This window comes from Neomonachus schauinslandi, chromosome 14, assembly GCF_002201575.2.
Source record: "Neomonachus schauinslandi chromosome 14, ASM220157v2, whole genome shotgun sequence".
Classification (NCBI taxonomy): domain Eukaryota; kingdom Metazoa; phylum Chordata; class Mammalia; order Carnivora; family Phocidae; genus Neomonachus; species Neomonachus schauinslandi.
Window position 1 is genome coordinate 65565721 of NC_058416.1, and position 23029 is coordinate 65588749.

Consider the following 23029-nt stretch of genomic DNA (forward strand, 5'->3'; position numbering starts at 1 on the left):
TCCAGGTGCCAGATGATTCCAGATGCTAGCCCAGCCTGAGCCCCCAGCCCTGGCCCTCCCCAACTGGTCTTTGTGGCTCCGCCGCCAAGCTGCCAGCTCACTCCTGGTCACCAGGGACCCATGAGAGAGAAGCCCCTTGCCTCCCTTGGGTGGGTACTCCCAAATTCCTGCCTCTGCCCTGGGACCACAGGGAGTTTGGCTCTTGCAGCCCCTGTTCCTCCCCTCCTGACTGGGGACTCTGGGGCAGGGGAAATTCTCCAGCAGTCAGGAATCAGACTCCAGAAAGATGCCAAGCCAGCCTGCGGGGCACCTTTGTGTCCTTTGTGAGGGACATTCCTTCCAGCCACTGGGCTCTACCTGGGGTTATATTCAAGGTCTCCTGCATGCAGTTGCCTCAGTCTGGCACAAGCAGATGCCCTGACAGGTTCTTGGCTATGACCTTGGGTAGCAGTGAATTCCAGATGTACAGCCTCCCTACCCCCATGGCTCCAGTGAGCAGGTTCTAGGGGTTGGGCTGGGGAGGGGGTTGGTTAATGAGGAGCCTTATAGAAGATCCCAAAGGACCCAGTGACCACCATCTCAGGCCCTCCCCCCTCTCCTCCCTATCCCAAACCCCATAGCCTGAGGGCCACCACCAGGGAGGGGCTGATGCTCATTAACTGGGCCGGTGTGAGACCAAAGGGTGCCTGTGTCCTTGCCCGGGGGTCCCTAGGGGTTGGATTATCTGCCTACCCACTCTTCATTCAGAGTTGGGGGAGGTAGGAACCTGCCCCAGGCAACCCAACGCCAGAGCAGCCTGATCCCTCTTGTCAGGCTTCTTTCTACCTTGCTTCAGACTCTGGTTGCACGGCCCCCAGAGCAGCGCAGCTGAGAGGGAGGGGCTCTACCTACAATAGGGGTGCTGGCAGATGGAGGAGGGCTGGAGTCTGCCACAGCCAGTGGGAGGGCCGGTGCTGACAGCTGGTGAGCAGGCCACCGCTGGGAACACTGCTGACGGAGACTAGGAGAGAGTTCTCTAGACCTAGACACAAGAAGAGCCCCACTGGCCCACTACCCTGCCACGTGGGTGCCCCAGGGTCTCCCCTTCTCCGCGGCTCCTGTTCTGCTGTGGGTCTCTATACAAAACTGGCTTCTCTGGCCCCCCCTGCTGAAGCTGGAGTCAGGAGTGGGTCAGACTGTCTGGGAGTGGAAGGGTGGAATTCTCCCCCAACCTCCCACCCTGGTCCGGCTGGGGCTTTATCCAGCAGGTCCCCAAGACAGGGTCCCCACCCGGCAACCAGCAGGAAACAGCCTCAGGAACAGGCCAGTGAGTGGGGCCTGGAGCCTGGGCATGGGCCACTCTGGTGTTGGTGTCTGATTCCCAGACTGGGCCCCCTCTAAGACACCTGGGCAGCCACGTGCGGGGGTGTAGAAGCTGGCTCTGTCTGCTCAGAGTTGGTGGTCACCTTCGGGGCCTTTGCCTGCAGATGAGAACATCAGATCAGGGCTCTAGTCAGTATCCTCCAAAGTGTAGCCGAGCCCAGGGCCCGGACAGGCCCGCAGCTCACCTCCTCATACTTGGTACTCCAGTAGAAATGGGCTTCTTCATCCACATACAACAGTAGCAGGTCACAGAAGAAAGTGATCTGGGAGAGGCGGGGCAGACCTGTGTCTTGGCCTTCAGGCTGCCCTTCGGCCACCTCCCCAGCCCTTACCCCCAGACTCAACATCATGCACGGTGGGGGTCGGGGTGCTCGGTGTGCACTTGGGCCGGCCTGGGTACACAGTCGCTGTAGCCAGAGGGAGCCCACATTGGCCAGACTCACCACACCCAGCCAAGCTGCTCCGGTGCCCAGAGTGATGATCGTGGGGATGAGCCCGAACTTCCCTGCCTGAGACCGACCTGGACTGAGCCTCTGGGGCTGTGACTATCTCCCCCTCCCACCCCCACCCCCCATTGCCTTCACCTAGCACCTCCTACCTGCCCAGTGACGAGGATGTCAAAGCGGATCCCATAGAGCTTGAGCAGACTCCGGGCCTCCACACCTGAGGCCTTCCACCAGTGAGTGGCTGTCCTGAGAGCAGGAAAGAAAGTGTGGTGGCTTGCGCTGCTGTCACTCCTGGGCTGGCCCTGCCCTTCCAGGCCTCCTGCCTGGATGGGTAACATCCACTGACTCTATAAACCCCCAGTCCCAGCTGTCTCAACCCTGTATCATTGCTGGGAACACAGGGGAAAGGCAAACTGGGACCTACCTGCCTCTTGGAAGCTCCTTGCCTGCTGAGGGGACAGAGGGGACAGAAGGGTCCCTGCACAGGCACTGGTCGTGGGGGTGAGGGCAGGTAGGGAGACAAGCCCTGGGCTGTATGAGTCTAAAGGGTGAAGGGGACGTCAAGGGGCATCACCTCCAGGCCTGGTGGCTGTTGTGTGCATATTTGTGACAATGACCAGGAAGTGACAGGAGGATACTGGTGGGGGGGCGGGGGGGGAGCCTGTTTAGCAGACTCAGAGATGCGACAGTAAATGCAATGCAAGATCCCTGAGTGCATCCCGGATTGGAAGATAAAAAGATACAAGACTATTACTGGCACAGTTGGGGAAATTTAAATATCCTCTGCCAATGTTAAATTTCTTGAGTGTGACAAGGGGACAGCAGTCACGTGGGGGAGGTCCTCATTCTTCTGCCACTCACTTTCAAATAGTTCCCTTTGAAATCTATCTACATATATCCGGCTGGAAGCAATCTCATTCTTGATCTCCTAAAGCACTTTTCTTTTGACTGCTGTGATTCAGTGACCCCTTACACTGGCTTTCTATGATGTGTGCATTTGCCTCACCTCTTTGACAATGTTTTAATCACTTTTGTATCTCCCTAGCTGCTCAATACATATTTTAATTAATCTAAATAAATAAATAAGTAAATAAATAAATAAATAAATCCAGCTTACTCTAGAGAGGGAGAGAGAAAGCAAATGTGGCAAAATGGTAAAAAATAAAACCCCAAACAAAACAAAACCAAAAAACCCTAGAGAACCCAAATAAAGGGTGTATGGGTACAGGTGTGCACAGTACCACTCTTTGAACTTTTCTATAGGTTTTTGAGAATTTTTAGATAAGACCTAAGGCAAAAGTAAAAAAGAAACGCCCCTGTGCCGAGGAGGGAGAGGCTGGGCGCGGGGCGGGTGGGGGGGGTAGTGGGGGAGGGGCTGGGGGTGAGGAGTCCCAGGGGACAGAGGGGGGACCGGATCAGGAGAGAGGCTGAGAACACCCCTCCTGGGCCTGGGGCCCTCCTTGCACACACAGTGGAGTGCCCAGAGGGGTGGGCCACCGTGTGGTGGGTCCTGGCTGCCACAGGAGGACAGGTGGAGGGGGGACCTGGCCAAGGAGCAGCTAGAGGGTAGTGGGGGCCGCACCTGAAGTTGTAGCTCCTCTCCTGAAGCTGGAAGGAGTAGTGGGGCCGGCAGTCGGAACCCCCAGCATCCAGGTCACAATCCCAGTGGACTCGGACGCCCACGGCACCTCCCTGCACACGGCATATCGCTGCTTCACTGGCACATAGGCTCCGGACCCTCTCCCTGAGCCCTCCTGGAACCCTGCCCCCCATGGACCCACCAGCAGTGCCAGGTCCTCAAAGACCCCTCCAGCCGCAGCCACGAGGTCCCCAATGCGGAACACAGGGCAGAAGGGGCTGTAGCGTGAGTCATAGCGACAGCGCTTGAAGTAAGTGGCGTCCCAGGTGTCCAAGGCATTGGACCTGGGGGGTGGGGGATGGGACGGGGGGGTCAGGCCAGGTAGGAGACCAGGAGGGTCTGGGGCCAGCAGGACCCACCCACGCTTACTTGGAGAAGTTGAACTTGCTGAAGGTGACAGTGTTCTTGATGAACAGGGTGAAGTTCTCTGCCTGGAACAGTAGGGGCTTCCTGCGGGCAGAGGGGAAGTGAAGGGCAGGCTCTGCGGTTCTGGGGCCCTGTCCTGGGCGGGGGTGGGGCGGGGGAGACACACTTACTCGGGCACAGCGCTGCTCTCCACAGGGCACCAGCCCTGGATCTCACAGGTCCTGTGGGTCCCGTTGAATTCCACACATTGGCCCGTTTTTATGCCTTGAAAAAACAAGACAAACTCCAGGCCCTCAAATTTCCACAGGGCCAGGGGAGGGGCGGGGGTAGGGCCAGGGGGCCGTTGACAGAAAGGAGAGACGCAGAGGCACCACCAGGCCTGCCCTCAAGAGCCACCCAGGGTCCCAGCCCAGCCCCTGGAGCCCCCACCCAGGGGAGGCACTGGAAGACGGGGCCCACAGTTACCGTGGCTGTGCGTCCCTGTCTCCCCTTCGGGACAGTCCTCATCGGCCCAGCAATTAGCCAGCGGGATGGAGGGGTGCTGAGGTGGGGAAAGCAGAGTTGCCAAGGGCCCGGGGTATGGCTCCCCTCTATGACCCAGCCTTGAAGCCTGCAGGTGCGGCCCCCACTGCCTTAGCCCCATAGAGATGCCTGAGTTTGGGGGGCACATGGGAAAGCTGGAGGGTACAAATAAAAGGAGGTGGTCAGAGGAGGGTAGCGAGCAGCCCCCTGGCCAGCTAGGGATTCAAGTGCTGTATTCCAAGGCAGAGCAAGCTTCCTTCCTTCCTGATAGTTCTCTCCCCGCCGGAGGCCCAGATCCTCTGGTCCAACTCAGATGACAGAACAGGGAAGGTGAAGGGACTCTGCGAAGGGCAAGTTCATGCCAGGGTGGAGGGACTGGGTGTGGGGAACAAAGGGCAGGGCCCTGGTTGGAGGGGTCTGGGTAGGGAAGTGGGTAGGACCACACACACTGTTTGTTCTTCCGTAAAACAGGGACATTAGCGCCTGCACGCTCACACTATTCTAGGGGTCCGTCAGAAGGGGGAGGTGGCAAGCTTTCTGGGGGCCCTAGAGCCTGGAGAGGAAAGCACACTCTCACAGATACATTCCGCCCTAGGCTGACAATGAACGCCATGGTTCAGGTCACCTGGCTCACGAGCCCAGTGCCACGGTGGCAAGAAGGGTTCGGGGACTCTAGGCCAAATGAGACAGTGGGACCGTGAGGGGTGGGGACTGTGATAAGTGGGCAGAGGACAGAGTAGGGCCACCTGTGTCCTGAGTCCGCCCCTCCTCTCCCCCCCCGCCCCGGCTGGGCTGCCATCTCCTCCAATCGGACCCCATGATGACCACCACAGGGCCTGGTCTCTGCATCATCTGCCTCCATTCATTCAGCAGAGACCATCTCGGCCTCCGCCGCACTCCTGTGATCAAGTTCAGCTCCTTAGCAGAATTCACAGGGCCCCTGAGATCTCGGGTTACCCCCTCGCCACCTCAATCCAAATCTAGGCTCCAACCCCACTCTGAAGCAGGTGACCCCGGAGGTGCCTCATCTCACAGAGCTTGGGGCCTTTGCTCACACAGCTCCCTCTGCTTGGACATTCTCAAGATCCCACTTGAGTCTCCAGTCCTGTGGGAAAGCCTTCCTGAGGCCCTGGGCCGGCAGACATGCCTCCCTGCGTCTCCAGCTATGGGCTCTGCCCGCATCCCAGGAACTGCCTCCTTGGCTGGGCTGCCTATGCAAGAACTGCTTGAGATACAAGCGGCGGAGTTTTGCATCCCCAGCATCGGGCCTGCCCCCCACCCACCCACCCACACACACACACAACCCGTCCCGAGGCTCAGCAGGTGTTTGCTGGAGGCTGGACTCTCCAAGAAGAACAGTGCATGTGTTGGGAGGGACCGGATGACCAGGACCCCCGAGAGGAGATGGCAGGAACGCTGGCTAGTCTCAGGAAGTCATGTCGTCAGATCTGATGAATTCCTTCCCAGCCCCGGAAGTTTCATGGGAAGAGCTCAAAGCCGGGACATGAGGCAAAGAGGAATCACATGGATTCCAGAAAACGCAGAATGATGGCTTCAGCGAAATTTCAGGACAGCCTACACACTCAACATTAATTAGATGTCTTCTGAACATTTAGTAAAAGAAAGACATCATGTGCATTTGCACATCCTTTGTACACATGCTTTACCTCCTTTGCGGACGGGGCCAGCCTGGGACATGTGACACCCCCAGCATCTGTGGTGGCACCAACAACCAGGACATAGGGGACAGGTGACCACACAGTTACTCTCCAGCCCCGTAAGCAGTTAAATGTCAGGCTGGATTTTAAAAAGAGGTCACCATGGAGGTAGGCTTCCAGGGCTATGTGTTGGGTGCCAATTGCTCAAACAAAATCCACAGCTGGAAACCATACACGTAGAAATGGGTAAGAAGGTAAATTTTATGCCACATGTATTTTATCACAGTAAAAAAATTTTTGGAAAAAAACCCACAGCTGGAGAGAAGAGTAAGTGTGCTCTGTGACAGACACTGGATCTGTGGGACATCCTCAGGCAAGGGGAAAAGGTGAGATTTCAGGCGGAAAACCTGTGATTCTGGATGAGAAATAGACAAGAATAGGGGGTGAGAGACTCTGGTGTGACCACAGTTGTAGTGAAAAATATCCAGAGATCATAAGTGACCCTGAGCTCAGCATCAGCAGGAGTGTGCTGTGTTTGGCCACAAAAATGGAAGCTGACTTGGGACACATTAATAGAGACTGCACATAGAAAAGAGGAGGTGATTAGGGCGCCTGGGTGGCTCAGTTTGTTAAGAGGTTGGCTCTTGATTTTGGCTCAGGTCATGATCTCAGGGTCCTTGAATCGAGCCCCACATGGGGCTCCTCGCTCAGCAGGGAGTCTGCTTCAGGATTCTTTCTCTCCCTCTGCACCAGTTACCCCCACACACACCCCTGCTCACGCTTGCCCACGCTCTTTCTCGCTAAAAATAAATAAATAAATCTTACAAAAAAAGAAGAAAAGAGAAGGTGATCTAGCCTCTTGCTATTAGAGCTCACCTGAGCCTTGTACCCAATTCTGGGTGTTACATTGACAACCTGAAGGGTGCCCAGAGGTGGGACCAGGGCGGGAAGGGCCAGGACATCTCACAGAGGGCTACGGTGGAAGGCTCCAGAAGACAGCTCAGAGGTCCAGAGGCTGGACAGCCTTGAGCACGAGAGTCTACCTTGCTGAGACCCTATCTTCTCATCTTAAATGGGATCGCAGTAATTCCTTCCAGCAGGGTATTTGTGAAGATTAAGTGGAATGATTCACGAAAAGGTTTTAGCTCAGTGCCTGACATACAGGAGCACATAGTGAACCCTCAGTTACGTGGGAAGGAGAACGGGGGACATGGCTGGTGACCCAGGGCTGGCAGAGGAACTAGGGACCTGCTGGGAAGCTCCTGGGCAGGCTTACCTCTGGGCATCTGTCCTGAACTTGTTCTGGTGTCACGAGAAAATTGGTCACCAAGAAGAACACGTTCTCTCCCTAGAAAGCAAGTGTCAGGGTTGGTCCCTGCTTCCCTCCCCCAAAGGGAGAAGCCAGAACTGGCAGCTTGGCTGGTGGGGAAAAGGGTCCTGGCCTGATCAAGTCAGGAAAGTACCTCCAGCGAAGCCAGCTGAAGTAGAGATAAGAAGCTGGCTGGGTTTCTGGCCATTTCGAGAAGCCCACAGCTGCCTCTTTGAGACAAGTGTATTTTTCATGTTCATACTCATTCTCTCAACCAGAATTGTCCAAGCACCTCCTGCTTCTAGGCCCTGAAGATCCAGAGCTGAGTTGGACTGGGGACCTGCCCAAGGTAAAGGGGAGGTGGACCCCTCAATTGCACGCATGGTCAGGGCCGAGTGGAGCAGGTGATGAGTTCCACCTGGGCAAAGGGTGGCTAAGGACAGGCCAGGTGGCTGACACCCAAGTGCCGCGTGTGTGAGCTCTGCAAGTTTGGGGCAATGCACACCCAGGAAGGAGAGAAGGCAGCGGGTGTGACAGTGGTCAAGATCTGGACTTGGTGGCCACCACCATGGAAAAGGAGTCTTCCCAGAGTGGAAACAAGGTTTCCAAGGCTCTGATTGATATCACATAGGAAAGCTCAGGCTGGCTGCTGGGCGGCGTGCACAGGGGACCCACTAGAAGCTCACGGCCTCATCCAGGTATGACCCAGGCAGCAGTGAACACTGCTAGGAAACGGAATATGCACAGAAGGGAGGCACAGGTCCAGCTTTGGCCCTCACTGGATGAAAAGAGGCCACGCCAGGAGAGGGAGATGATTCCTCTTTGGACGTGGTGGATGTGCACCCAGGAGGCAGGTGGCACTTGGGGCAGGCAGTCACTGGGGCTACAGTTTTGGCATTGGCAGGATAAAGGTAGAAACCGAAGCTGTGGACGATCTGGGTGGGGGAAGAAGGAGCTGGAAATGCTGCGTGGGAGGGGCAGAGGAGGAGCACCTGAGAGCCATGCCCCAGGTCAGGGAGGGGAGCATTCAGGAAGCTCAGACCCTGGTCCCCTCCACTTCTCCCGCCCCATCCTCAAGCTCCAGCCTTGAGTTCCTAAACATTCCACTCTTCCAGGGGCAGCCTTTATAAAGACAGTTCCTCTGACCTGGCTTCTGTCCACCCGGAAACCTCTTACACATCCCGGAAAGCTCCGTCCAGGCACCGCTCCTCTGTAAGGCCCTTCCCAAGCCCGACCCTATGCGGTGCCAATACCCTGCTCGGGCCTCATGTGCCCTTCATGCACACACTCGCCGCAAGGGTGGTGTCAGGGGTGTCACTGCCTGGCAGCAGGACCAAGGCACCTACCTGTGGTGGCTTCACAAAGTCTGCCGCGTCCCACAGCTGGTGACCCAGCTCCTTGATCTGGGTCACCGAAACCCCTTTGAGTTTGGTGATGACGGAAATCTGGGGGTCCGGATCTCGCTCCTGGTATCCTTTTTTGGCGAGGAGAGCCCACCTTAGGAAGAAGCGATGGGCAGTGTGGCCTGTCTCTGGTCCATGGTGAGCAGTGGCAGAGCGGGCCCCACCCTCTCGGCCTCTCTCCTCACACACCCTCCAGGCTCCTAGCCCAGCATGCAGGGCCCCTGCCTCCCCTCCAGCCTCATTTCCCACCCCAAACACCCTGCACAGGCCAGAAGCTCCAACCATGATCAGACAGCCAGTGCCTTTCATGGGTGTCCCCTATCAGGCACTCATGGGCTTGGAGATGCCTACCACCACCTCTTTCACCAGCCAACACCCTCCCCCTGCCCTGGCTAGGCCCAAGTCCTCCTTAAAGAGTCCCCTGACCCAGCTAAAACTGGTGGCCTCCCAGCTCTCCCAAGCATCAGGGACTATACCTCCTGCCCCACCAGGGGCCTCCTGGTACAGATAGGGATGCATCTTGCTCTGTGCCCAGAGATCAGTATGGGCCTGGAAACAAGGCCCAGGAAAGGAAGGAGGTGGGCACACAGGAGGACCCAGGCCCACAGCTTGCTCTTGTATCCACTGGCTTCTAGACAGACAAAGATCCTCCCTCTGCCTACTTCCTCCCTATCCCAACCTGCTCCCCTCTGCTACCACCAGCTCAGCCCCTGAGGAGTCAAACCGTCAACCCTCAGCCCAGCAGGCCCAGTCATTATCCCCCCAGCCAAGTGTGGCCCAGGAGTCTTTCTCTTACCCTACCACGTAGGCCATGACCCCAAGCTGCAGCAGCCTCTGCAGGGCGCCCACCCGCCAATTCCTGGTTATCACATACTTCTCCGTTTTGTAATCCAGAAGCCCCCAGCCTGCCAAGGCCCCTGCGGAGCCCATGCTTCCAGCTCCTGTGGGCTGCTGGGGTGCATGAGTCAGCACAGCAGCTGCAAACACCGCTGAATGGGAAGTAAAGCAGGAGCCCTAGCTGGCCCAGGCCAGCAAGCTATTAAAGGGACACTTCCACTGGGGACAGGATCCAGCCGCCACCCCCCAGCCCTGGGTTCAGTCCCAACCCCTGGCTGCCCAGGACCTCCCACCCTCTCCTTCTGAGGGGGCCCAGGGCCCCGCAGAGAGGAGAAGCCTCTGCAACCCTACCCTCTGGCCTCACTTCCTTGGGGGAGGGAGGGAGGAGGAGATGACAAGTGTCATAGGTGATGCAGTTTGGGAGTATAGGTGAGGTTCAGTGGGGTGGAGTCTGGAGCCGACGACCAAGAAAGAATTCTTGAGGAGTCTTTGGTGCAAAATGGTGGTTTATTAAAGCACAGGGACAGGCCCCGTGGGCAGAGAGAGGGGCTGCCCTGTGGTCTTGAGGAGGGGCTGATTACATACTCAGGAGTTGGGGAGGTGAGGACAAAGGGGGTGCCCAGAAGGACTGTCATTTGCTAAAGACTCTCAGGATACTGGAGGCCTGGTTATTATCAAGCCACTGCTGTTTTTCCCTCTAATGAGGCACTAACATGAAGACAGTTGGGAGTTTCCTGGAGGAATGTTACATTCCTCCTATCACAAGTCCTTGTCAGTGGGCTTTAGGTTCAAAAGAAATTCAATTTTATTTACATTTCCTTGCATCTCAGTCTCCCTTCAGTTTATGGAGGGGAGGGTGATGTTAGGGCTTCAGGAAACTGAGTTATGGGTCTCTTGGAAGTTAGGCTATTGAAAGCCTCTTCCTTGTAAATCACTAGGACATTTGTAAACTGAGGGAGACTCCTGTCTTGCAAGACTGTGATCTCTATCAGTTAACCATTTGTTTTTCCTTTAGGGCAGCCAGGAGTGCCTGAGGAATGTCACATATATCCCAAAGGGGGGTGGGGGGTTGTACGGCGCCAGCTTCGTCTTGGTCCTCAGCTTGCCTTCTGTTCCCTCATCAATAGGTACTGTGAGAGGGCAGCTTGGGGGCTGCAGGAGCCCAGAGGAGGGGTCAAGGAAAGCTTCAAGAAGAAGTGACCTCGGGACGCCTGGGTGGCTCAGTCGGTTAAGCGGCTGCCTTCGGCTCAGGTCATGATCCCAGGGTCCTGGGATCGAGTCCCACATCGGGCTCCTTGCTCGGTGGGGAGCCTGCTTCTCCCTCTGCCTGCCTCTCCCCCTGCTTGTGTTCTGTCTCTCTGACAAATAAATAAATAAAATCTTTAAAAAAAAAAAAGTGACCTCTGAGCTGACACTTGCAGATTCTGAAGTTCAACAAGCACAGTTGGAGAGGAATGTTCCTGGTGGAGCAAGCAGCATATGCGACGCTAGAGCATGAGAGAGAATTGGCAGCCACGGAGTGAGAGCGTGACTCTGGTTCCAGAGGGGAGGGTGACCGGGCTTTGCAAGGTTCCCCAGGCTCTCTTGCGCCGCGCCCGCAGGCCATAGGGACAAAAAGCACAGGCTTTGGAGTCAGCCACGTTCCCCAGTCCATGGAAGGTGTGGGGGCGATGCTGGAACCCTGGAGCACGCTCTCATCTGCCCAGACTGAGTAGACGAAAGGTCGGCCCACGCCAGCGGCGGTTTCTGTAGCAACCAACAACACCGGGTTCCCCGGGCGACGGCTACGGGGAGGCGCGTTTCTATTGGTTGCAGCGGGCGCCTGTTCGCTGTGCGCCACATTCGATTGGTCAACGCAGCCGGAGGGTCCGCCCATATCCCCGGGCAACGCTCTAGGTGCTGGCAGCCCTGTTGCCGCCTCAGTGCCAGCGACTGAGAAATGGGCGTAACCATGAGGGCTCCCTGCAAGAGGTCCGGGGAGAAGGAAGAGCAGGAGGAAAAGGTGGCAGCGGCCGCTGGGCGTCTTGCAGGCGCCCCGGAGGCCGAGGAGTGTTCAGACGTTGATTCAGACTCCGACCGGGAGATGGAAGGTGCTGTCTCCTCACCTAGGGCGCTTCTCCCGCAGGGCTGGAGGGGGCAGGCTGGGGCCAAGCGGGCGAGGGAACCCTGTCCAGGAGGGAGCGCACCCCTCCGTGGGACACCTTCGGGACAGCGGGCGGCCCCTCCAGCCAACCCCGTGCTCTCCCCACAATGCTCCTGGGGGCATCAGGAGTTGCACCTGTAGAAAACGCCTCCAAAGTGAGTGATGTTAAACCCCGCCAAACAATGTAACAAGGGGTGTCCCACCCCGAAATAGGATCAGGGCTGGGTTTTCCCAACCCACAGGAACAACTAAGCTAATAAATGTATAGAACTTAGAATTATTTCAATTTCTTCCCCCATAAAATAGTCACAAAACATGTGTTCTGCAATCCAGTGGAAAAGACACAGCATGCACTTTGGCATCAGACGGGAAAGGTTCTATGCCAGGATTAACTACTACTAGCTGTGTGACTTTAGGGAAAGGATTTGCTTTCTCTGACTTTCAGTGTCCCTCCTAGCACAGGAAAAGATGCCTCTAGAGGGGAACATAGGCTGCATGGTGACACAGGGCAGGGGAGTAGGCGACTGTGTCTGGAGAGGGATCCACATTCATCATCTCCCTTTCTCCTATCAGGTATCCGTGGGCCTGGAGGACTGGTCAAAGACACCCTCTACCTGAGGTCTTGCCAGGCCCATAGTGTTGTGCCTGCCTCCTGCTTTCTGCGCCAAGGGAGCACCCCAGAGCTGAACCTGAGGCACCATGGCCTGGGGCCCCAGGTAACCCTGGAGAGACCCGGGGACCAGGCTTGGAGTGACAGGACCTGGGAGGCAGCAGCCATGGGAGTGGCTCCTTCTTGAGCCCATACCACATACTCCCTGGCCTTGCTCTGTGTCAGACATGTCCCATCCCCACTTCTGGGTGACAGGTGGGATCAGGGCTATGACAGAATTCAGTGTAAGGGTTGGAGGGTCTGCAGGGGGCCCCTAACCTGCTGGGGAGGGGGCAGTCAGGGAAAGTTCCAGGAGGTAAGATCTGGGTGGAGCCTAGAAGGATAAGAAGGTGTCCCCTGGGCATGTGGGAAAGGGAGGGCCTTCTAGTTGGAGGGCACTGGGTGGGCTGAGTCCTGGAAATGAGCCAGGGTACTGGCCAGCTGTGTCTGGGGCCTTCACCCCTGGGAAGGACCAGGTCCCTCAGGTCCCTCTTTGTCCCAGGGTGCCCGGGCTCTGGCTTCAGCATTGACCTCCAATCCCTATGTCAAGCGGCTGGACCTTCGAGACAATGGGCTCTGTGGGGACGGCGTGGAGGCCCTGGCAGGTGCCCTGAGCAAAAGCAGCACTATCTGTGGTAGGTGCTGAGCGTGGAGCAGGTGGGCAGATTTGAGTCTTCCCTTTCCTGGGGGGTGTGGGCTCCCCCACAGCTGGGCCTTCTCACCCGGGGCCTGTTGGCGTTGCTGGGGCAGGGGCCTCATCACAGGGTGGGGTGGTGCGGGTGGAGGTAGACTCTCTGTGGTGCCCCCAATGCTGGATACTACTCCTCTCCTAACCCAGCCCGCCCCCCACTCCCCTTCTCTTCTGGCCAGCAACCCCCTGCATATGGTGGCCTCCTATTGCCTAAATGCTGGATGAGAGAATCCTCCAACAGAGAGGCAGGGGATGGGCGATGTGAGACAGTGGAAGGCTGGGTGGATATGAAGTGGGGCTGGATGCAAACGCCACCTCTACCACTGATGAGTGAGGGGGCCCCAGGCAAGCTGCTCCACCTTGCTGAGCCTTAGTTTTCAATCTGTGAAATGGCCCCAACAGTAGCACTTAGCCCTTGGGGCTGTGCTAAGTATGAAATGAAACCACATATGAAGGGCTCACCAAGGTGCCTGGCTCACGTACGTGCTCTGTGCACGGACACCTGGGCTGTCATTGCTAGTTCCCAGAAATTCATCGGTGAAGACTTCTGTGGGTGTGTTATATTGCTGCCAGGCATGAATCATCCACGGGGTGGCTGCCTCGCCATCACAGGTATCCTATACAGCACCATGAAGTAGGCGGTTTGAGCCCCTAGACAAAGAAGCTTGTGGATGCATGGAGAAGGTGTGGGCATCAGAGAAGCTGCCTGGGGCCTGAGGGGATGGATGCAGCTGATGAGAGGCAGAGTCACCGTGCAACCCCAGGGTAGTCCAGCTGTATTGCCTCCTCCGCTGGCTCAGGCCTAGAGGTTTGGGGGATAGAGGAAGGTGGAAGAGGGTGGTGCCTGGCTTTGGATCCCACTGATGGAGGAGTGCTGCCAACCCCTAGATGTGGACCTGTCAGAGAACCAGATGGGAGTGGTGGGAGCGCAGGCGATCTGTGCTGCCCTCACGGTGAACCCAACCATGCAGAAGGTACAACTGGCAGGGAACGGCCTGGAGGAGCATGCAGCCCAGTACCTTGCTGAACTCCTGCTGGCCCACACGGGACTGAAATCCCTGGACCTGAGCTATAACCAGCTGACTGACCATGCAGGTAACATCCGGCCAGGGCCACCATGGGGCACTCAAGCCCATCTTCCTGGGGCAGGGGCGGGTGGAGGATGGCAGCACCGCTCTGAGCATTCGTACTCTGGCTCCTGTTTCCCATGTCCCACTTTGGCCTGCCCCTCTCCCACTCCTTCCACACAGAACTCTTAATCTCTTCCACAGATTGCCATTGCCTGCTACGGCATGTGCTGGGTGCTCATTTAGCTACTAGTGACCTGGTTGTGAACAAAACAGAGTCCCTGGCCTCAAGGAACACCTTTTAACAAGATAATTCTCCATAATTATTGGTGCAACAAAATAAACAAACAGGGCATGATTCTAGAGATGAATGGGGACCCTTGCCTTAGACGGGTGGCTGGGGAGGGCTCTGTGAGATGACATTTAAGCTGAAATGTGCAGGGTGGGAAGGAATCAACCATAGCAAGACCAGGGAGAGAGCATTTCAAGCAGAGGAACAGTGAACATGCAGGCTTATTTCCCAGACTGATAGACACTGGTGTGGCTGGGCTAGTGAGCCAGGAGAGAGGGGCTACGCTATGAGCTGAAGAGGCAGCGGAGGGCTGCAGGCCTACAAATCTTGGCAAAAGGCATGAGGATTTTATTGCAAGCACTGTGGAAGACATTGATGGGATTCCTTGATCTCACCACTTTCTTGTCCCAGAACCTTTGCACAGGCTATCTGCTTTGCTAGGAGCATGCACTTCTACCTGTCTGACCTCAACCACTCCAATCAATTATAGGAATCACCTGGGACCCTGGGTTGGGAACACAGATTCCTGGGCCCTGGACCTGCTGAACCAGAATCTTGGTGGAGCGAGGCCCATGCATCTACATTTTAATGGGTGCCCTAGGAGATTTGTCTGATCAAGGAAGTTTGGGAATCACTGTCCTGTCTCAAGCAGCTTAGAGTGGGGGTGGTACCAACCTTGGTCTTTGAGGATCAGCCTTAGAATTTAACTGCCAGAGAACCTGTTTACCTTCTAAGAAAATTATTATGAGAAGACTGTGAAATTAAAAGAGAAGTTCAGGGGCGCCTGGGTGGCTCAGTCAGTTAAGCACCTGACTTCGGCTCAGTCACGATCCCAGGGTCCTGGGATAGAGCCCCTCGTCAGGCTCCCTGCTCAGCGGGGAGTCTGCTTCTCCCTCTCCCTCTGCTCCTCGCTCTGCTCATTCTCTCTAATAAATAAATAAAATCATTTCAGATTTCCAACAAACTGAGTATAGATGTCCCCCTGGGCCTTCACAGTGAAAAGGCAAACACCAGAGAGGCAGCCAGGATGGAGAGGGCAGGAAGCTAGGGCCCTGTAAAAGCTGCACAAATATGTGGTAGGGAGGTCTTCAGCTGAGAAAAGGACAAACTCAGCAGGATCATTTTGTTTCCTCAAGTGGGAATCTGTGGGTGGGCCTGACTCCCTTGAAGGGTGAAGAGCTTGGGTTTCGTTCTCCCCATCTGACCCAAGGTGAAGGTAGCACCTACCTCATAGTTGGCCACAGAGGTCATGAAGTCCAAGCACTGGAATTTCAAGATGCCAATTCATGTACGTAGAGAAACCTTCTCACCCTCAAGTTGTTCAGCAAAGAAGGGGCTTCCCTACAAAGTGGGGACCACCACCCTCTCCTCCCAGCCCTAGAAGTGTCTGAGGAAGGGAGAAAGTGCATACCTGTACCTGAGAATCTTTGGGTGTCAGACCCAGTGCTGAGTTTGGAATCCAGAGGGAAGGCCGCACAGGGAGTCCCAGCTGTCTTGCAGGGAGCTCTCCAAGGTGCTAAAAGCATCCTGCTGCAGTGGGTTCTGGCCAAGCAGGCTAGTTCGTTCGTTCTTTCTTTCCTTTCTTTCCTTCCTTCCTTCCTTCCTTCCTTTCTTTCTTCCTTTCTTTCTTCCTTTCTTTTCTTCCTTCCTTCCTTTCTTTCTCTCTCTCTTTCCTTCTTTCTTTTCCTCCTTTTTTTTTCCCCTAAAGAATTTATTTTTAAGTAATCTCTGCATCCAAGGTGGGGCTTGAACTCACAACCCCGAGATCAAGAGTGACATGCTCCCCTGACTGAGCCAGCCAGGTGCCCCCAAGCAAGCTAGTTCTGCTCAATTAGAGCATCTGTTTTTCCTCTGTGCCTTTCTTCAAACTAGCCTTACTAAACCACATGAGGAGTTGAGACCATGGAGAGGTATCAAATTCAGATCCTTGAGGTACTCCTGGGCTGGTGGGAGAGACTGACCAGGCAAAGAGAGGTCATTAGACCAGGGCCTGGAAGGATGGAAGCACAGTGGACATGGGGCCGGAGGCAGCACAGCCCAGCTGGGCAGGCAAGACTTTCTGATGCTGTGAACCCAGGTTAGAAGGATGAGGAGCTGTTAGCCAGGTGAAGAAGGGGGTCAATAGTTCTACCCAGGGGGACAGCCCAGAGTCATGTTGGTGCTGGTGCTTTTGAGCACTGGGAGTAGGTCAGACTGGCTGAATGCTGACAGAGTGGAGAACATGATGGGTGGGTGGGGCTTCTGTCCATTTTTGCATGTTAAAAATCTCTCCAGGTTTCTTACCCTGCACTGCTCCCTCCTTCCTTTCTCTGCCACAGGTGCCTTCTCTCCACACAGCTGCACCAGCCTCATCACCTCTTGCCTATAATCTATGGCACAAGCCTTCCAACTGGTCCCCTGGGTTCTCATCTATGCCCCTGCTCACCTCAGTCCATACCCTACACCTGTCGCTAAGGAGCCCAGCTTTGCCATTTCTTAAAGCCCTCCCTGCCTACTCACCACTAACTGGTTGGTGCCCCAAAGCCTTGGCCCAGCATTGAAGGCCTCTCAGCATCTCTCCAGTGCCCATCACTCCTACCTCATTTCAGTGGCTTTCCCCCACTCAACAGGCCTGTGGGCATTTCCACAAGTGCTCCATGCTCCCTCATGCCTCCACACATTTGCTCTTTCCTGTGTGTGTTCTCCGCTGTGCATGCATATACAGGTGGTGAGACCCTCAGTCTTCAAGGTTATCTCTCTGTCCCCACTTTCCTGGCACCCCTCCTAAGGCAGGGTTTGTCCCTACCCTGTTCCAACACATCCCTGTTTGTAATCTATAATAGCTCATATCCCATTAATTTGTGTTTACAGTTGGACATGGATTTGAACTGCATGGGTCCACTTATATGCAATTTTTAAAATAAATACAGTACAGTAGTATATGTGTATTTTCTCTTATGATTTTCTTTTTTTTAAGATTTATTTATTTGAGAGAGAGAGAGAAATTGGGAGCACACAGAGGGGGAGGGGCAGAGGGAGAGGGAGAGAGAGAATCTCAAGCAGGCTCCACAGTGGTGGAGCTTGATCTCACGACCCCAAGATCATGACCTGAGCCGAAATCAAGGGTCGGACACTCAACCCACTGAGCCACCCAGGTGCCCCATGATTTTCTCAATAATATTTTCTTTAGCTTACTTTATTGTAAGAATACAGTATCTAATTGAATTTAAATTAAAAAATTAAATTAAATTAGAAATAAAAAATACAGTATCTAATATATATAACTTACAAAATGTGTTAATCAACACTTTATGTTCTTGATAAGGTCTTCTTTCTGGTCAACAGTAGGCTATCAGTCGTTGAGGTTTGGGGGAGTCAAAGTTACAAGTAGATTTTCAACTGCACCAGGGTTTGGTGCCCCTAACCCCCATGTTGTTCACAGATCAACTGTATCTCCCCCATTAAATGTGAATCCCTTGAGGACAGGGCAGACCCATATCGGGTTCAACTTGGTGACCCTGGCGCCCAGCAGAGACCCTGGCACACTGTGGTCATAGTATCATTTTTTGAAGGAATGAACAGAATAAATAAGGCTTGTCTTGGTGTTTCTGAAGGGGAGATCCTTGGACCAGCCCTGGCAGAAAATACAGGACTCACCGAGCTTAATATAAGCTGGAATCACCTTCGAGGACCAGGAGCTATAGCCTTTGCCAGGGGACTGGAGGTATGAACAGCCCTACAGCCTGTCTATCCATCCAGCTTGTCCTGTGGGGACAGGTCTCCGAGGTGCCAGCTCCCTGACTTTACAGCTCTTCAGAAATGAGCCTTGGATCTTTTAAGAAGAGCTTAAAAAATATTTTGTTTGGTGACTTTAATTTCCCCAGCCCCATTTCATGACTAAAACACCATGCTCACTCTCGAGACGCTTCCTGAAGGGTCTACAGTTGAATGTTGCATAACTTCTCTGGATATTATAGATATTATAAGCATATGGCTGGTGGGGGACATCGTGTGGTTTGGTGAAACATGCTCACTAAATGGGCGTATGCAGATTTTTTTCCCTGAGGTGACACCTTGCACCCTTGGGTCCCAGCACATACTCTCAAACATCCCACTTGCTTCCTTGGATATTGTGGTTCGTAGGCCTCGGGAATGGGTGGCTCCTAGCCCCTGCCAGGATGCCCCTGGTGCCGGCTACATTTGTGGGGTTCTCCTCAGGAAACGTCAGCAGCTGCCTTGCTTGGCCCACTCCCCCGGGGCTGACCTAGGGATCCTGCTCCACAAGTCGTAGGTCAGGCTTTGTCTTCCCGGTGCAGCCACAAGCTCCTGCCCTTCTCCCCATCACAGTCTCCCAACAACGCTTTGGAGTCCTGCTCTGTGCCTCAGAGTACCTGCCTTTGGGTCCCCAAGTGGGCGTGAGCCAGATCACTGCATCATTCTCTGAGGGTCATCCACACCCACACCCACCCTTGGTGCTATGCTTCTACTCATTCAGTTCTCCTGGTTATCATCATTCAAGCCACAAGATTCTTTTCTTTTTTTTAAAGATTGATTGATTGATTGATTGATTGATTGATTTGGCAGAGAGAGAGAAAGAGACAGCGAGAGAGGGAACACAAGCAGGGGGAGTGGGAGAGGGAGAAGCAGGTTTCCCACTGAGCAGGGAGCCCGATGCTGGGCTCGATCCCAGGACCCCAGGATCATGACCTGAGCTGAAGGCAGACGCTTAACGACTGAGCCACCCAGGTGCCCCAAGCCACAAAATTCTTACCTGGAACCTCTGACCTTCTGCTCTCAGTCTGTGTTTTTTGCACCTCGAGCCTCCTGGGCTCTGAGGCTGTGGTCCCTGGCCACCTTCATGGGAGGTCTCCTGGCTTCACTCTTTTGCATTCCAGGCAAACATCTTCCTCAGAGTCCTGGACATCTCATACAATGGCTTTGGAGATCCTGGAGCATCCGCGGTGGGTGAGGCACTTAAGACCAACAACGTGTTGGAGGAACTCAACATGAGGTGAGGTGCATAGGGTGTGTCACAGCCTCCACGTCCAAAGTCACCTGAGGGATCAGGGACTCCACGATCCTCCTGCTGTTTACCACCTTAACTCCCAAACCTACCGCAGTCTACCCATGATGGGGCTTGAGCCACAATCCAAGAGTGCCCAGCTCCGTCCTCCTCGCTCAAGTTCAGCGTTATACCTTGGATCTCATAATTCCTGCTGCATAGGCGGGGGCTGGGAATTGAAAACACATATGTAAAACATCTTCAGTAGAAGGATGCCTAGGTGGCTTAGTCGGTTAAATGTCTGATTCTTGATCTCAGCTCGGCTCAGGTCTCGATCTCAGGGTGGTGAGTTCAAGCCCCACATTGGGGTCCTTGCTGGATGTAGAGCCTACTTCCAAACAAAACAAAACAAAGCAAACAAACAAAAAACATCTTCAGCAGAGCCTGGTGTGGAGTGAGTGCTCATGCTCTGCTCAGCATATGACTGCTGGGTGCTTGCCGTGTGTGATTTGCTGTTCCAAGCTCAGGCAGCATCCCAGCCCTCAGCAAGTAACCAGAGCAGAGGCCACAAACCACAGGGAAAGAGAGAGGCAGAAGCCCAACAGGTCTTGGACTGCTGTGGCTGAGCACTTCCCCTGGGGGCCTGCTGGAGTGAGCAGGGTCTGCCTGCTGCAATTCTGTCCTTCTCGTGGAAGGAGCTAAGGCCAGAAGAGGCTATGAGACGTGCTGGAATTCAAGGCCAGAGCTGGGGTCTGAGGGGTCAGAGGGAAGTGGGACTGGCTCCGAGATAAAGTGGCCAAGAGAGGTGCTGGGGCCAGAGTTTAGGTCCATCTAGAGAAGCAGGAGGAGAGGATGTGAGGACAGAGCTGGGTGGTTTCCAGAACAGATGCTGTCATGGTGATAGGAATGGGGTGCTGCTGGTGCAGAACATGTAGGAGGACCTGCGGAGCTCGGAGGGCCTGGGAACAGCAGCTGGCCTCCACTGGGGGTAGGGGTGCTCTAGGTATGTCTGCTGAGTGTTCTCCCTGAACACCGGGACCCCCCAGGGTCACTATCCAGCCTTTACATACTGACCTGCCCAGGGTCCCTGGAGCATCAGTGGAGGCTGGAACATGAAGCTCAACCAGGTGGATGAACCTGCACAGCTCCTCAGAAGGTAGCGAAATGCTCCTGTCTTTCTGTTGCAGCAACAACCGCATCTCTGCAGTGGGAGCCTTGAGCCTGGGCCTGGGCCTCCGGGTCAACCAGACGCTGAGGATTCTTGTTGTGAGTGCTAGCCTGATGGGAGAGGCCCCCCTGCATGTATCCACACAGATCCCTCCCCTGCCACATGTCTCCAGTCCAGTGGCAGTGGGGTACACAAGTTCTGGAGTCCGGATAAGGGCAGGGGCCTCCTGGCTTCCTCTTGTGACCACTTCTTTCCCTTGCCATCCACTCACCCATCTCTGGCCTGACCCACACACTTCAGACTCCTCCCTTACCCTTCCTTCCCTCCCAGCAGTGTCACCCCACCTCCCAGCTGTCCTTCCTCTTTCTCAGCCCACCCGGTCAGCCCAGGTGTACTGTTGGCCATGCTCAGACTAGCCGAGGCCTCGTGTGCACACCAGGGTTCCCTTCCTTCAGGGTTGCCAGTGGGCTAGGAGTGGCTAGGAGGGCTGAGAGCAGAGGACAGAGAAGGGAGGGTGCAACCAGGGGTGGAGCAGGCCCATGAGGGCCACTGTGCCAACAGCAAGTGCTCAGAGGACAGCACTGCCAGGTCCAGGGGGCATCCAGCCCTGCCTGGCTCTCAGCTCCTTCAACTGGCAGAGGAGCCTCGTGTAGCCCTCCCATCCCCAGCCTGAGGCTCGCTCCTCTCCCACCCACTCCTCCACCCCCGCCCCTCGCTGCAACCCAGACCTCTCTTAAGCTCTGGATCCCCATTTCCAGCCACCTGCTGGATGGTCCCTTGGATGTCCCATGGGCACAAAGCACAACCTGAAGACATCATCTCTCTCTAAGGGCTGTCCCCGTGGGCGGGGGGTAGAGGGGCCTCCCCATGGAGTCACCCCTCCCTCTCTTTCCCATGCCTTCCATCCTTCATCTTACTTCCTGCAGAGTGCTCAGGCTTCCTGCTCCTCCTTTTCACTTCCCCTCAAGTTCTGTGGACCTGCTAGTTTCCCATCTCTGGCCCTTCCTTCCTACCTACCAGGTGATCTTTCTAAACCAGAAACATGCTCCTGTCCCTCCTTGATTTAAACCCGTCAGCGGCTCCCCTCTGGATAAATCCAAGCTTAGTAGTACATCATTCACTACACATTGGGCTCCAGGCTCTGCCATAACCCTTCTGCCTTCCACCTGTGAAGCTCATTCTCTCACCCCAAGCTACTCTGAATTTTCTGCACAAGGTGCATTCTCTCTCCTCTGTTTTTCTCCTCCTGATCTTTTTGCTGAAATACCCAGCTCTGCGCACCTCACCTGTAAAGTTCAGGGCTGGTGTTTTATCCCCTGCCTAACCTTTTCTTCCCAAGGAGAGCTGATGCACGCTGTCATTGCACTGCATTTTCATGATGTTTCCTTTCCCTCTCTTCCCCACGATGGGTGGGCTCTTTAAAGACAGGGATGTGCCCTGTGTGTCTGTATCTTTGGCACCCGGCACGGAGTTGGGCATGGTGGTGGTGGGGTGCTCAGTCAGTGTTTATTCTCTTCCTCTCTTCCCTGGCCCCACAGGCTCACCAAGGGCATTCTGTCAGTGGAGACAATTTCTGAGCTGAGACAGTGGGGCTGTCCCGAGCCACTCAGCAGATATGAAGAATCCCTCCCTCCCTTTGGAGATGCTCCACGAGCCTCCCTGGGCTCGGTTTTTCTCAACTGTGTGTGTGTTTCTCAGATGTCCAGGAATCCCATGCGAGGTGAAGGCTGCTTCGGAGTTCTAAAGTCTGTCCGGGATAATCCGATGTCTGCCCTAGAACTCCTAGATTTCTCTGTAAGAACTTTTCATAAATCTCATCTGTGATCCTCCCCACAGCCCCATGAGTTATCATTTAGAGGAAGAAAGTGGGGATCAGAGAAATAGAGTGCCCTGCCCAGATACTTAGTGTGGCTGAATCTGAGTCCCACCCCAGGCTGGACTGTAAGGTCACAGTGCCACTCTGGCTCTATTCCCACTCCTGATTGGGGGGTCCCGCCATGGTCTCACCTCCAACCCCTGCCTGGGTTCTTCATTGGCTGAGAGAGACTAGGTGGCTCAGAGGACACAAAGCTCGCTGTTCACTGATGTTTGGATCTGCAGATTTAGTACTTGCAAGGTGGCCCTGCCCCACGCCCTGGCCTGTTCTGTCTGCAGGTGGATCATAGTGCTGGAAGGTTCACTCATGTGGCCTTGAGGGAGATTAAGACTCCTTTTCATTCAATTGTGCCTTTTTGATATAGAAAATTAAAAGCAGGGGCGCCTGGGTGGCTCAGGTGTTAAGCGTCTGCCTTCAGCTCAGGTCATAATCCCAGGGTCCTGGGATCGAGCCCCACATCGGGCTCCCTGCTCAGCAGGAAGCCTGCTTCTCCCTCTCCCACTCCCCCTGCTTGTGTTCCCTCTCTCGCTGTCTCTCTCTCTGTCAAAGAAAGAAAGAAAGAAAGAAAGAAAGAAAGAAAGAAAGAAAGAAAGAAAGAAAGAAAGAAAGAAAGAAAGAAA

The 23029-nt window shown here is 55.0% G+C and overlaps 2 protein-coding genes across 2 annotated transcripts in view; one reads left to right on the plus strand and one right to left on the minus strand.

The window, feature by feature from the left end:
* Positions 1 to 1376: 1376 nt before the first annotated feature.
* Positions 1377 to 9641, minus strand: P2RX6 (purinergic receptor P2X 6). Its single transcript, XM_021687904.1, has 12 exons — positions 9502 to 9641; positions 8649 to 8799; positions 7270 to 7341; positions 4279 to 4354; positions 3984 to 4077; positions 3817 to 3897; positions 3590 to 3731; positions 3391 to 3500; positions 1961 to 2054; positions 1806 to 1871; positions 1548 to 1625; positions 1377 to 1460 (listed from the first exon to the last, which is right to left on the minus strand). The coding sequence occupies exons 1-12, from the start codon at positions 9633 to 9635 to the stop codon at positions 1377 to 1379; spliced, it is 1182 nt and encodes a 393-aa protein (XP_021543579.1). The 5' UTR covers positions 9636 to 9641.
* Positions 9642 to 11493: 1852 nt separating this feature from the next.
* LRRC74B (leucine rich repeat containing 74B) overlaps positions 11494 to 23029 on the plus strand; it is a 13083-nt gene continuing 1547 nt past the window's right edge. The window contains exons 1-8 of the mRNA XM_021687941.1: positions 11494 to 11632; positions 12259 to 12401; positions 12837 to 12969; positions 13914 to 14120; positions 17978 to 18087; positions 19259 to 19374; positions 20553 to 20631; positions 22232 to 22327. Coding sequence (XP_021543616.1) covers positions 11494 to 11632; positions 12259 to 12401; positions 12837 to 12969; positions 13914 to 14120; positions 17978 to 18087; positions 19259 to 19374; positions 20553 to 20631; positions 22232 to 22327 — 1023 coding nt within the window. The remainder of the gene's footprint in view (positions 11633 to 12258; positions 12402 to 12836; positions 12970 to 13913; positions 14121 to 17977; positions 18088 to 19258; positions 19375 to 20552; positions 20632 to 22231; positions 22328 to 23029) is intronic.